The 14,872-nt window shown below is 39.9% G+C and overlaps 1 protein-coding gene across 7 annotated transcripts in view; it reads right to left on the bottom strand.

Annotated features, from left to right (window-relative positions):
• Positions 1–387: 387 nt before the first annotated feature.
• Positions 388–14,872, bottom strand: part of tmem94 (transmembrane protein 94) — a 33,129-nt gene continuing 18,644 nt past the window's right edge. For 4 of the 7 annotated variants that reach the window (XM_017484104.3, XM_017484107.3, XM_017484108.3 and 1 more), the window contains 21 exons: positions 14,616–14,720; positions 13,956–14,129; positions 13,565–13,783; positions 12,146–12,458; positions 11,621–11,794; positions 11,427–11,529; positions 11,126–11,334; positions 10,360–10,541; positions 9,197–9,332; positions 8,932–9,047; positions 8,731–8,830; positions 8,395–8,503; positions 8,104–8,293; positions 6,592–6,669; positions 6,386–6,471; positions 6,217–6,298; positions 5,772–5,920; positions 5,596–5,681; positions 4,605–4,698; positions 2,646–2,828; positions 388–2,519 (listed from right to left, as the gene is read on the bottom strand). In XM_017484104.3, the coding sequence (XP_017339593.1) occupies positions 2,447–2,519; positions 2,646–2,828; positions 4,605–4,698; positions 5,596–5,681; positions 5,772–5,920; positions 6,217–6,298; positions 6,386–6,471; positions 6,592–6,669; positions 8,104–8,293; positions 8,395–8,503; positions 8,731–8,830; positions 8,932–9,047; positions 9,197–9,332; positions 10,360–10,541; positions 11,126–11,334; positions 11,427–11,529; positions 11,621–11,794; positions 12,146–12,458; positions 13,565–13,783; positions 13,956–14,129; positions 14,616–14,720 (2,961 nt within the window). In that variant the 3' untranslated portion in view covers positions 388–2,446. The other 3 variants (XM_053685094.1, XM_017484105.3, XM_053685095.1) reach the window with 3 other exon arrangements.

The following is a 14,872-nucleotide window of genomic DNA, read 5'->3' on the forward strand; positions in this document are numbered from 1 at the left end:
TATATATATATATATTTTTTTTTTAGAAATGAAGATATTTATTAAAAGATCACAAATCAATTGGCAAAAAAAATACAAATCAATGACATCTTAAAAATATCTTAAAAATTTATAAACTTTGTGAACATTCACAAATAGCAATCTTTTCATGAGTAGCTGGCACCAACCAATGCAGGTTTATTTTTTATTGTTCTTATTATTTGCACAATTATTTGTACAATAGAGAGACTGGGCATGTTTCCAAAGGGCTGGCTAAGGCTGATATGAATGATGGAAGCCCCAGCAACATCTGCAGTGCATGCAAGATCCAACATTCTCGAAAGTTTAACCGTTGCATTCGTGAATGTCTTAAGTCATGCATATACGTCAAAAAAAATTACATGTACGTATATTTAATCATTTCCTATATTCAAAAATATTCCAGAACTATACAAAAAAAGTTGTGCAATCATGCTCCATTACACAAGCTGAAAACAGAACAATACACAGAACTGATCAGTGCATTAAAACAAACAAACAACAACAACAAAAAAAAATAATACAAACTTCTCTGCTGATTACCCAAACATGTCACCTTCTATCATTTCTATACCAGCACTAAAGCAGCAGTTAGACTCTCACTCAGTTAACGCCTGTTTCATATCACTGCCCTGTCTGATACACAGATGCTTATACAGATGTTTCAAACCGCCCTGAGGTGGAAACATAGCAGGAGGACCAACACTATTTTAATACATTCTGTGTATAAACGTGACGATCTGCCTACATGGTGAAAAGAGTACAGTAAAGACACAAGTCATGATGTTGTGCACATATTCAGACAGAGCAACTGTGTGGGAAAAGGCCTTCTTAAATATAATGCACTATCCATAAAAAATACAGACATGTGTGCCGTAAAATAAATAAATAAATAAGTGCATCAGATGCAGGGACTATTAAGTAAAGGCTGGTTAAGACTAGTAGGATGGAGTCATGTATAAGCATAAGGAATAAGTACTTACAACACATCTATACTAAAGGTAGCTTAATAGATATGAAAAAGAGCTAAAAGGCATGAAGAGCTCCTACTACTCTATATGGTGTTCAGTGAGAGGAGAAGTACATGGAAGATTAGAAGTCGGCAAAATGGGTGAGAAAGTGGAAGAAAGTGATGCAGGCAAACTGAAGCAATGTTTTAGTGGCCACACTGCATTAAAGCCACAGCGAGGTTTTGCTTGGCCTTAAACAGAACATCACCTCTAAGGAAGAAGAAATGCTGGTAAGTTTCAATAAACCATATTAATAATCACATATTGATCAGTAAAGCCCCCTTTTTTCCCAATTTAAACATTTCTATTTACATTTATTCGTTTGGCAGATGCATTTACCCAACGTGACGCTCCGTTGAGGATTCAGAACCTTGCTCAAGAAACCTGAAGTGGTTCTCTGGAGAGCCTTAGATTTGATCTTCTGATCACTCGCTCACAACCTTTACCTTGACAACTGAGCCACTGATGATGTAGAATATTTTCGAGGCAATCAGCAAGAGGTAGAACAGCCATAAACTCAATCACACCAGTATAACCTATAACAAGACTGTCATCTGTGGACTCGAATGAAATGGTTAGAGTTCAGAAGTGTAGAGAATTGATTTGCTATAGTGATCCATCTGATCAAAGGATGTGCGAGTAAGCAAAATTTTGGCTCTTATTTTGGCTGACACATATCAAGTCAGAGCATTCGTTAAAAGCGGTTCCACTCTTATAGTGTCGTTTGATAAGCACACCTTTTTATTTATTTGAATAAACTTACTTGAGTTGGTGTAAGTGCAAAACTATCTCTGTGGCAAGCATTAGACATGAGGTATTTGGAAGGATGTACAAAAACATTGACAATGTATGTAAAAGATTCCTCAGTATTTGGTGTGAAGAAACGTACATGAAGACAAAACAGCGCGTTGCTTCTGCTTTCTAAACGCTACCTATAACCACCGAAAAATATCCTCCTAAGTCCTACAGTTCTTTAGCTTATCATTAAAATCAGAGTCAACACATAATGTGCCTTATTAAAACTTCCACACTCGTCTTGCATACCGTTACATTACAAGGTAAGGAGATTGTCCATCTATAATCATCCTGTCATTTTTAAGATAACTTTAGTTGTACACCAATTGTACTAAACTCATAACACTACAGTTTTCTCCTAGCCAAACCACAGGGAGCATGCATACACATAACTCACACCATAAGAGGTAAAGAAAATTTGAACGTGGAAGCTAGTGATGGAGAATAGATGCCGTCTCGGTATTCTGGTGGCTTGAAGCGATGCTGGAACGCACAGAGTTTGTGAGTTAGTGTCAGGAGTGAGGCACTGAGAAAAAAACAAAAAAAACACAACTCCTCTTACTCCACTGCTCATCAATGGGAACAGTGATCTTACAGCAAAAAAAGACTCGTGTTACAGCAGCTCAGAAAGGAGAGTTCATTCCTAGCTTCGTCTCAAACTGGAGCTTCTGCCTCTTCTGGTAACGCACACGGACCCTGAAAAGGACAAGATTTATATTAAAAGCAATTAATGCACTCTAAAAGGTGAATATATTTCATTTACACAGTCCGACAATCAGAATGAAAACGTTTGACTTCTCTCTCGATCGGATCGGGCCGTACCTGATCTCGTGCAGTTTGACAGCCTCGTTGATCAGCACCACCAGCACAGTGGACAGTGACCCCAACAGCCACACCTCCATGGGCACATGGCTTAATGTAAAGTCCAGACCTGTCTTGCCATTATTACTTCTGTCGTGCCATAAATGATAATCTATTATAGCCTGCACCACCTGACCCAACAGCCTATAAGAGAGAGAGAGAGGAGAAATGTAGAACCAAGCATTTAGTTTAGCATTTAGAGGTGCGCTAACATTACAGTCCCCTTCAAAAGTATTAAAACAGCAAGGCCAATTCTCTTGGTTTTGCTATACACTGAAGACATTTGGGTTTGAGATCAAAAGATGAATATGATGAGACGACAGATCAGAATATCAGCTTTCATTTCCTGATATTTACGTCTGGATGTGTTCAACAGCTTCGAGCATGCTACCTTTTGTGTCAGACCACCCAATTTGTAGGTGAACAAAAGTATTGGAACAGACAGTGTTATAGTAAATAACATTTAATATTTGGTTGCATATCCCTTGCTTACAATAACTGCATAAAGCTGGCGACTTATTGACATCACCAAACGGTTGCCTTTTTCTTTTGTGATGCTTTTCCAGGCTTGTTTCACAGCTTCTTTCAGTTTCTTTTTTTTTCTACCTTTAGTAGATGTGTCACTCACCTAACTGATACCACTATTATACGAGCCTACATTTAATGGGTAAAAACCAAAATTTCGGAATTGTAAACTAAGGTGATCAAGTGATTATAATAATCAATTGCGACTAGCCAATAATAAGGTAATTGGTCATGGTTAATAAGAATTTAAAAAAAAATAAAAATAAAATCAAATTTAAGTGTGAAGAAAAGTCAAATTTGTAACAAGGGAAAGGGACAAGTTCACGGGCCATCCCGAGGAACCCAACAAAAAAAAAGTCAAAGGAGTATGAGTTTTTTTTTTTTACTTTCTTGTTGGGGGTCAGATATGAAGCTTGTGGAACACACTCATTAACATGAGAGTATATATGGTGCATGTATGGCGAAGCATGGCGCATCTACTGCTTTCATTCATTCATCTTTAGTAACTTCTTCTTTATCTTGTTCAAAGTCACTGTGTTTTAAATGAACATGCTGTGTATATTTTGAAAAAAAGAACAAACTCGGTTCATCAAAAACACTGCAGGCAGATGCAAACTGTGTCCATGTGGAAAAGTGTCAGTGTCCAGCACTCACCAAACTGAGATGATCTCATGCATGGAAGTTTGGATATCTTTCTCTCCAAGCAATTCACAGCAGCTTGCACTCTCCTCTAACAATCACACTCACTGATATTACACTACTGACCTCACAATCTCCATCATCAAAGACACCATTTAAATGCCATTCAGGCTTTCCATTATATTGCCAATGATCATAATTATCTTTGGTTACTGTGCATTAATGACGTCCAGCAGTCTATAAAAAAAAAAAACAAAGAAAAAAAAAACCTGGTTGCAACCTATTTTTCAATCATAGCAAGTAGCAAGCAACTAGCCTTGAGACAAGTGTCGATGGTTCAAAAGATACAACATGGAAAATGGATTAACGGCACCAGAAAATAGTGGTATTAAAATGTACCATGTCTTCATGAACCATGTTATTATGCTATCTTTGGCAGTATTACAGTGAACACATTCAGACATAAAATAGAAAGAAGTGATATGTTGATCATGTCAAGGTGCTAATGATATATATTTTTTTTTTATCAGCAGCCACACCTCAATCTGTGGATTTGTTCATCATGTAAGGAGGCTGCAACCTTTCAGTTGTCAACAACTCCAAATATGGAAGCAGCTACAGGGATCGAAGAGTGAAGTGTAAAACCACATGACTTCCTGTGAACCACCTCTCTACACCAGTCGCCTAGAACACACACCCCAACCCTCCCACCCCTCACCTCCACATTTGCATGCGATGTGAAACACAGACACTCACACAAGAGGCACGGTGAGACACCACCATATGTTGCTGAAAGGATTCTTCCTCCAGAGTGGCTGAGAACGGTGCACATAGCTAAAAGAAATAACCACTGAGAGAGAGAGAGAGAGAGAGAGGGAGAAAGAGAGAGATGGTAATATCACTTAAATAGATCATCATACCATCACAAGTGCATGACATTGCATTACTCAGTGACTACGTTTACATGGACAGCAATAATCTAATTACTGACTTTATTCTAAATAAGATAATATTCTGATTAAGGTGTTTACATGAGTTGATTTTAGAATATTCCTTTCAAGTTCCCATTTTACATCTTATAGAACATAGATCGATTAACAGCACGTCATTATGTCCCCACGCCACGCTGTCCGACGTCCCTCCAGAATTTCACGTATCGACATACAGTTCGTCTCCGTTATGGTACCGTATTCAGTTCTGGGTGTTTCATTCTTAATTTTATGAAAGCTTCGAGTACAGTTAATTATTTATCATGCTATACGCACAAATAGACGACTGCTTGAAGCCGTGGGCTGTGTCCGAAACCGCATACTTACGTACTATATAGTAGCTGAGATGCATGTATTTCGCCTACTATATAGCAGGTAAGTACGCGGTTTCGGACGCAGACGTGCTCTCTTGTTTGCCGTTAAACGGTTGAGCACTGCCGTGTGTGTACGTGTCCTGTCGCACAATGCGGTGAAAACTCCCACATGACGTTAATAATGTGATTAAGGTGTGTACATGTCTGTAACGCACGTCGATAATGCGACTAAAACAGGAATACTCCAAATGTCTTAATTCCATTTGTGTTTACTACGAGTATGACTTTAGACGGATTAAGGTCATCAATAATCGCTGTTTACATGGTAGTTTCTTCAGAGTATTATCTTAATCTGGTTAATATCGGATTAGTGTTGTCCATGTAAACATATTGAGCGATGTTTCACTTTACTCATAATAAGCAGTCATTGTAAGTCGGGCTTACCAGTATGCAGAGCCAGGAAGCCTGCCATGACTTTCTGGATGAGCAGCAGACCATTCGATAATTCATGAAACCACTTTTCAGATGAGCTGCAATCAGAAATAAAGACGCGATTAACCTGTTAATCAATAATAAAAGCACTCTTGGCCATGGTAATCTATAGTGTTTGGTGTGTGTACCTAGCAGTAAAGATATGGGTACTGTTAACAATGCTGTCATTAGCATTTTTAGCAAACACTGTCTGCAGGGAGAATCCAAATCCCAGCAGGTAAACACACACTGTCAGACCAAACTTGAGCAGGAACCAACCCAGGAAGTACTGCTGAGTCTGTGGAGTGAATAAAATACACACTGGCCTTTATCGATCAAAGTTGCATATGAATAAGAGTGTAAATTAACACACAAGTTCATCAGTAGTTTTAATATTCATCCCTAAATGAAGTTATAATGAAGTTATATTCCCATTAGTGTGTCATACAGACATAATATGAAAGAACAACTTGTACTCTCACTTGATGCTAATTCTGAGACTAATTTACATACATTTGTAAATGAACGAATAAGGGTTAATGTAACTGGACAGAATCGCAGTGCTCGTTCTCCTCGTCATGAGACATGACCAACCTTACGAGGGATGTCGTCTAGATTTTTCCCAGTAGCCACTGTCATCACGGAGCTGTCTGGTGGCTTCCCCAAGAAGGACACGCTGACAGTCACATGCACATACGTGTGAAAAACATTAGCTGCCATGTGGTAACAAGGTATCACCAAACAAAAAAGTTTTCTTTCTCACCTCAGCAGTGGGTAACAGAAGCAGGAAAGCCAAAGAATGTCTGTTATGTTTAGTGGAGGTGGAAGCTGAGTAAGACAAGCCAAGAACTAGCACCAAGAAAAAAACAACAACAACAAAAAACTAAATTCTTTGTGTAAAATAGAAATATGAATGTTGCAGATTTAATCTATGGTCTCATAGTCAGCAAATGTGCCAGCTGTGGTTACCTGAATGAGGACCAGCGTGAGCTGGCACTGCAGCAGGAAGAGGAAGCACTTGCGAATGCCGTATGTGGTGTGCCTGGCCTACACACAGAACATGCAAGCATACACAACCTCTACTTAGTTCTCATTTCACATTGTTGATTTCATGTTAGGTGCTCCGTTCCCACACAAACAATACACATTATTGCATTGCAGTGTTGGGCTGCAGTGAGCTAGAATAAGGATATACAGTCCCCTCCGAAAGTATCGGAACAGCAAGGCCAATTCTATTATTTTCACAATACGCTGAAGACTTTTGGATTTGAGATCAAAAAGATGAATGAGACGATGGATCAGAATTTCAGCTTAGAACAATTTAGAACATGGTTAGCACGCACCCACTTTTTCAAGTGATCAAAAATACTGGAACATGCGACCGATGCAACTGTTTGGTGACATCAGTGGGTCACTGGCTTGATGCAGTTATTGCAAGCAAGGGATATGCAACCAAATATTAAGTGTTATTTAGGACGATCTGTTGCTCACCAGTCTGCTCACCAAATGTGTCATGTTTTAAGTCGTTTAACACATCTAGATGTAAATATCAAGAAATGAATGCTGAAATTCATCATCCCATCATCTCATATTCATCTTTTTAAAGCAAACCCAAATGTCTTCAATGTATAGTGCAAAACAACAGAATTGGCCTTGCTGTTCCAATACTTTCAGAGGGGACTGTATACAGGTGCATCTCAAAACATTTGAATATTTTGGGAGGAAAAAAATGAATCTAAAAGAAATTAGAATACTGGATTTTTGATTCCATGAGCTATAACAACAAAAAAAAAAAGGCGTGAAATATTTCACTTTATGTGTAATGAATTTACTAACTAGAATATATGAAAGTTCAATTTTATTTCAATTACGGGAAAAAATGAACCTTTCCACGATTTTTTAGGATGCACCTGTATGTATTCGTGCTCTTGGACCCCAACACCACTCCACTCCCAATGGTCCAATATACCTTTATTTAAATCAAACAACCTGTGGAAAAAAAAGAACAGTGTTTCTGTTGCTTCAATGCTTTTCCTTTTTACTGTTTCCTGAATACAAAATTGCTGGAATGCAACTATTGACTAGACTTGACCAGACTACTGCTGTCCTATCGCACAGTTGAAGCTCATTTGAAGAATATCGTGTAAAAGATAAAACGCCTGTACACCAGCGTGACCCTGCATGTGTATCCCATCCGTGTGTTCTGTGATCATATGGTATTTAAAACAAATATCCAGCCCGAACAAATTGCATTTGAACATTTCTTATTAACATGTGATCTTCAATGCATCCAAGATTTATTTTCAAATTCTTGAAATGACTTAAATCTATTTGTATGCCCCCCCGTGCAAAACTCCATATGTGTATAAATGAGCTCGCAAAGTTGACTTGACACGATAGTCATGGCTCCTTCGTGAAAAGTGCAGCAGAGGAACACATTTATTCACATTTATTTAAATGCAGCTAAAGTGAGTGTGTTACCTGCTCTATAAGCCTGACCAGGCTGAAGCTTTCGCCCTGGTGTAAGGTGACAGAGCAGCTGAGGCTGTTGAGACGTGCACTAAGCCGCAGTGGGGTCAGTTCCTCCATCTCCTCGTTCACAACATTGCCGGAAGCATAGCCAAATGTCTCCCATGAGCACCGAGATGGGTACAGCGGGTCCAGAGAAATACTGCAGTCAAACATGCACAGAAACACACAGCATATAACACACCATGGTGCACATTATTAAAAAAGAAAAAAAAAAAAAGAAAAGAAAACAAGTCACCTCACCTGAGGTCACTCTGTATAAACAGGCAGCTGTTACGGAAATTAGCTGAGCTCCCCAAACAGCATGTCACCTCTCTGTTCTCCTGCATAATCTTCATCATCTCACACATGGCTGTAATGCACACACAGGCAACCAAATGAAACAAAAACAAAAAAACCAAACGTAAATCTAACAACTTATTTTTAAATGTGAATACTTTTAGCACATACCTACCAATCAGAATAATAAATTCTACAGGCAAGTCTCTAAAATGAACCCAGTTAACTCTAGAAGGGAAAATGCTAGATATTTTTCTATTGTGATAAACAATAAAGTAATGCTGGAAGAGAGAGACTCACTGTCAGGAGTGCAGTCGGTGAAAAGGGGCACGAGCAGTGGCACATTGTCAATGTTCTTCAGGTGAGGGCGGACCTGATGGATGCCACGAGGCAGCTTGGCCTACAAAAGATAGAGGGGGAAAAAAAAGAGCAATGTTTAATTCTCGGAGCTGGATAAATTCAGTCACAAAAAAGCACTCCAGTGAGAAAGAAACCGCATACTCGATTGCCATCAGCGAGGAAGCTGGGCACGTCGCTCTCTGTAGCCTGGAAGCTGGCGAGATCCGACTGGCCTTCGTCCTCGGCGAGTAACGGGCCCTCGGCATCATCCCGGGAATCTGTTCAGACGGACAACGGATTCAAATCTGTTCCCCAGCTCACGGACACACCGCAGATCCATCTCTCCAGTTAAATAGTAGTTGAAAGCATTTAAATTGATTCAGACAGTTGTTCAGTACTTCAACTACTACACACATTCTGCACAGACCTGGCAGTAGATCATCATGAAGAGAGCCTGCCTGGCTAGGGCTAGAGGGAGCTCCATCACCATGGCCATCTCCATTAGGGGTCAGAGAGATGTGACAGTTCCAGCCTGTTTCCAAACCCATCTTCTCTGCAAACACCTACACACACACACACACACACACACACACACACACACACACACACGCGCGCGCGCACGCATGTATAAAACGTTAACAAATTATTTATGTTATATAAATTCTGTTTAGTTTTATACACTATGGTTTTGTTAATTTTTTTTTATTATTCTATTCTTTTATTTCGTTTTTCTGTTAAAGTATTCTTTTATTTATTTGCTTGTCTGAATTCCCACTCACTAGCTAGCTCACCCCTAGGACAAAAGCCACCAAGATGGGAGAATGAAAGTGCTTCCTAGAAGACTTACGAAGTCACTGTAACCTTTCAAAAGATGCTGATGTGACATATCCGGGATTCAAACTCGAACCACTCGGGAGCCTGTAGTCTTAGTTTTAGTTACCTATATACACTAGCGGTCAAAAGTTTGTGGACACTCGTCTGAAATGTTTCTCATGATCTTAAAAGCCTTTTGATCTGAAGGTGTATGATTAAATGTTTGAAATCGGTGTTGTAGACAAAAATGTAACTGTGCCAACATATTCACTTCTTTCATTAGAAAACTAACATTTTATTTACAAAAAAAGACTTTTTTTTTTTTTTTTTTTTTTAAACGGACGACTCGGAGTGAAATATTCCGAAAAGCAGCCGTTAAGTATCCAGCGTAGGTGGGAACTCCTTTAATCCTGTTTAAAAACGTATCTGAGGGGAATTCCTCAAGAATTCGGTTGAGAAAATGCCAGGAATACATTTCTAGAAATTCTAGACAAAAAGACTGACTACTTTCAAGATGCTAAAATATTCAATCATTTTGATATATTTTGGATTTTTTTTTTTTTTTATCACAACATAATTCCCATCGTTCCAGTTGTGCCATTCAATAGTTTTGATGACTTTGTTATTATTCTAAAATGTGGAAAAATAAAGAAAAATAAAGAATGGGTGTGTCTAAAATTTTGACCGGTAGTGTATAATAACACTTAAAACGAGCGCAAACCGTATGCATTTTGCCAAGAGAGGGTGCACATTGTTCGTTTCCATATTTGACAGTACCTTGCTGCGCAGCTCATCCTCCCTGGAGAAGTAGACGAATCGGATGCAGGCTCCCACCAGGTTCTCAATGAGCCGCACCGTGTCCAAACGGGCCTGGAACTGTGACGACACCATGCCCATGAAAATCTGCCCACTCAGGGCCTGAACACAGTCCTCCTTCTCCAAGCCCTCGCCTATACCCTCTGAAACACACACAGAGATACACTTCTATAGTAAATGAAGATGATTATATGGAAACAAGTTTGAGACTGCTGTTCAAAAAATTGTCTTAATTGCCTTTGTTAGTCTGACTGATAATTTGAAGGTTTTATATAGTTTGCAATGCAGCAGTTAGACTGTTGAGTAGAATAATGCAATTATTTTAACGTATACTCGGTGGTTGTTGTTTGTTTTTTAAACGTTGAAATAACATACCTTATAATGCAACTTTGAAACTTGTAGCTTGCAACCATTCATGTAAAAGCATAAAGGAGATTGGAGGGGTGACATGTATATATATATATTTTTTATCATAATACTGTTATATATCCTGGTGCTACATGCGTAATGATGCTTAGTGGAGTCATATTTTCAATCTCGAAGTTCAGAGTTTTGTATTCAATATTAAGAAAAACATGCAAGTACTTCATGAAAAGAGAGAAAAATAAAATGTATAATATACACAAAATACAATTTCAAATGTCCAAACATGTACATGCTATTTATGTACTGGCCAGCCCTAAGGGAGATGAAAAACTGCCTCAGCCTACTTCTCCGTCTCTCTCACCATCTGAGCTCCAGCTGTTGCGGCGGCCGCTGTGTTTGATGGGCGTGGTGCCGGGCAGCTCCACTCCGGAGAAGAGTGCTGGGCCGGGCGCCAGCTCTATACACTTCCCGTTTAGCTGACTTGACAGCGCCACCTGCATGGGCTTATATGCAAATGCCGAGCAGTAACCAGACAGGCATGCACGCTGGTAGAAATCCAGAACCTTCTTCCTGTGAAGAAAGAAAAATAATTCTCATCAATCTGTATGAGACAATTTCAAATAGCCAAGAGCACAGATCGAGTGAGTGAGTGTGCGTGTGACCTGTCAGAGCCAGAGAGCGGGTAGATGTCTGTTCCATCCCAGAAGTCGGTGCAGGCCTCCAGGATGAGGTCAGCCGAGCCGTGGGAGAGCATCTGTACATTGTCTGAGAAGAAATCAAACGATCGGTGACATGAACGAAGCAACATTTCCTGAGAAAACAGGAAAAAGGCAGAGAGAGGCTGAAGCGTCCTCACTGGTTGTGCTGTCTCGCACTAGCAGGCTGATCAGATGACTAATAGGTGGCTGGCGTTTGGTGACCTGGTGAACGCGACGCGTGCACGACTCACTGGCCTTGTCTCCGTTAGGCAGCTGGTACAAAGCCAAATGGTTCTCCTGGTTAAAGAGCTCCCGTGCGCCGGGAGTAAAACCTTAAAAAGATCAGCAGGTACCGGGTCAAAACAGAGGTAGCACTAATTAGCTTTTAGCATCTTTTAAAAGCTAAATAGAAACTAAACCAGCATGCAATCGAATAAACTGTTACAACAAATGAATACGGATATAACACAATGGAGTCAGCTAAGCCTCAAATTTTAGCTGACTCACCAAAAGTGTAACTGATTATGTTGAATTAATTCGAGGAAGACCTATGTGAGGTTCGTATGTCTGAAAATACATGCATTAAAAGCCATGAGCATACAGCATGTGCTGTGGTAGAATTGATTTCCTCAAGCTGTAACAGTGCTGTAATTCTTAAAACGTGCACGCTAACATGTTTTCACCTATGAGGCGAGACAGCTCGCAGAGGCCCCAGGGAACGTGCACAGGGAGCACAGCACCATGACTCTCCTGCAGTGCCAAGTTGGAGAGGTGGTCCGAGAAGCGGCACAGCAGCTGCGTGACCCGAGCGTTGCACAGGTTCAGCATGATGTTCAGTCCCAACGGCTTCAGAGAGGACAAGTGGCCCTGCCAGCCCGAGTCGTCAAACTGAATACTGACAGGGTTCTGCTGGTCCTGGGACAGACTCAGCATCTCCAGATGATAGTCGCAAACAAAGTCCTCCGCCTCACACAGATCATCACCAACGATACACAGCTGGTGATCCACACAAACGCGTACAGACAAAGAAATGTAAGCAAAATGTACAGTAGGGGATGAAAGTCTACAGCTATCAATTCTACAGCGTTTATTGAACAAAGAAACACTAAAATTGAAAAATATCACCTGACAAAACTGTATTACTCTCTCAAGTCTTTTGGATTCTACTGCAGATACCCAAAGTGCAAGAATTTATGACTCTGGAACCCAGTTACAGTCATTGAGACACACAAGAGATAAGCCTCGCTACTCCAGAGTGCAGTGCTAAAGAATACAGCCTGTGAGGTAAAATTATTAACACACCTCTGCTCATAAATTTACATACCCCAGGCAGAATCTGCAAAATGTAAATCATTTAAAAAAACTAAAAAAATAAGACCCAGGGGGTGTAAACTTTTGAACAGGATGATTGGTGTAAACTGTTTTGTTTAAAGACCTTATTTCTTTTTCATTTAGTACCGCACCTCAGAAGCTAATTAAGATATTTACATGTTTCCCAGAAGACAAAATAATAACAATTTACACCAATCATCCTGTTCAAAAGTTTAAACCCCCCCGGGTTCTTAAGGTATAGTGTTGCCTTCTTGAGTATCAGTGAATGTTTGCACCTTTTGTAATAGTTGTGTACGAGTCCCTCTGTTCTCCTCAGTGTGAAAAGATGGATCTCAATATTATATAGGCACTGTTGGAAAGGGGTCAAATATGCAGAAGATGCTGGAAAAGCAAAGAATGTGCAGGAAGTGGAGGATTTTTCTGAGGAACAGTGGGCAGTTTAACTGCTCAGGACAAACAAGGGACTTATGAACAACTCTCACAAAACATAAAAACAGTCGTTGATTATCCCGGTAACGACACACGGTATTAAGAACCAAGCGTATGTAAACTTTTGAACTGCGCAATTTCAGTTAGTATTGTGTCTTGTGGACAATATGTAAACATCTGTGATGTGAAATAGCTGATTCAGGACAGACTAATAAAAAACAAAATGCAATTTTACAGATCGCTGTTATTTATAAAAAATAAATAAATAAAAAAGTTGAACATTTTGCAGATTCTGCAAGGGGTATGCAAATTTATGAGCACAACTGTAAATGTAATAATACCTGAGCGCTGGACTCCTCTCCGCCCTCAGTGTCATGACTGAAGCTGACATTGGAACCCGACGGGTGTTTGGAGCGTGTGTTCTGAGGACCTCGACGTGTACGGTGCACGTCGCAGGAACGGCCCGTGTCATGCGACACCTCACTGGACTCCTGCTCGTTAACTAGATGTAGGACAGGTTCACGGGTGTGTACGCTGAGGAGAGCCTCACCTTCCTGAGCCTACAGACAAGACAGTCCACAGGCCAGAAAATGAAATCAGCTGGAACCAACACAACCAGCATGGCCTACTTTTTTTTTTTTTTGTCGAAAGTACATGGAGATTTTTGACCCCATATACTTGCTTACTAAATAACAAAAAATCTCACTACACTATATATGTCTACCCAATTACCTCAGCTCTGTCGTCCTCTCCGTCTGTACGACTGAAAGAGTTAACAGACAGGTCGTCTCGGAGATCCTCCTGGCTGTCGTGAGGCGGTTCAACGCGGCCGCTGAAGAATAGCACCGTCTCTGGACTAGGGTTGGGCCAGGACAGAACACCCTGCTTATCCACACAGCATAGTACCTGCGATGGCAACACACATAGACATGCGTTACTCTGCACTTAACGAAGCGCAGTTTTTAACCGAGAAGATTCCGTGCTAGACTGAAATGCAGTCACGAGTGTGAAAAATACACAACCTTTCCTGTTTTTCCATTAGTGATGTATAGAAAAAAAACACACCACACTGAAAAGCAAAACCTTCAATCACTTTTTTTTTTAAATCATGGAATAAAAACACACATTTAAATGCAATGTACGCCGCTTGAATTGCATTTTGCTCTGCTACAAAATTTTCTCTGTAGGTTCAGACTTTATAATTTTGGATTTTTAAGTTAAATAAATAAATAAATAAATAAATAAATAAAATAAAATAAAATAATATAATATAATATAAATATATATATATTAAAGTTCCTGACTATACATGTGGAATTAAGCAAACAAATAAATAAACAAAAACAAACAAATGATTCTCTATAATATTGTGTGAGAGTCGGAGGCACTCACTGTGACTGATCCCAGGTTGCGTAGCAGGCTCGAGGTATAACACAGTGTCTGAGATTCTCCTTTCAGAACACCGACCAAATGTCTCCACACACAGCGCAGCATCTCCTACACACACACACACACACACACACACACACACACACAATTTTGGATTGGTTAATAAAAGTCTGCAGGAGAAAATCGAAAACTGGAGGTTTATACCCAAAAGCCCCGTCTGCTTCTTAAAGATTCAGTCGAAAGTCTCACTCACTTATACT

The sequence above is a fragment of the Ictalurus punctatus genome, chromosome 13, assembly GCF_001660625.3.
Source record: "Ictalurus punctatus breed USDA103 chromosome 13, Coco_2.0, whole genome shotgun sequence".
NCBI classification, from domain to species: Eukaryota; Metazoa; Chordata; class Actinopteri; order Siluriformes; family Ictaluridae; genus Ictalurus; species Ictalurus punctatus.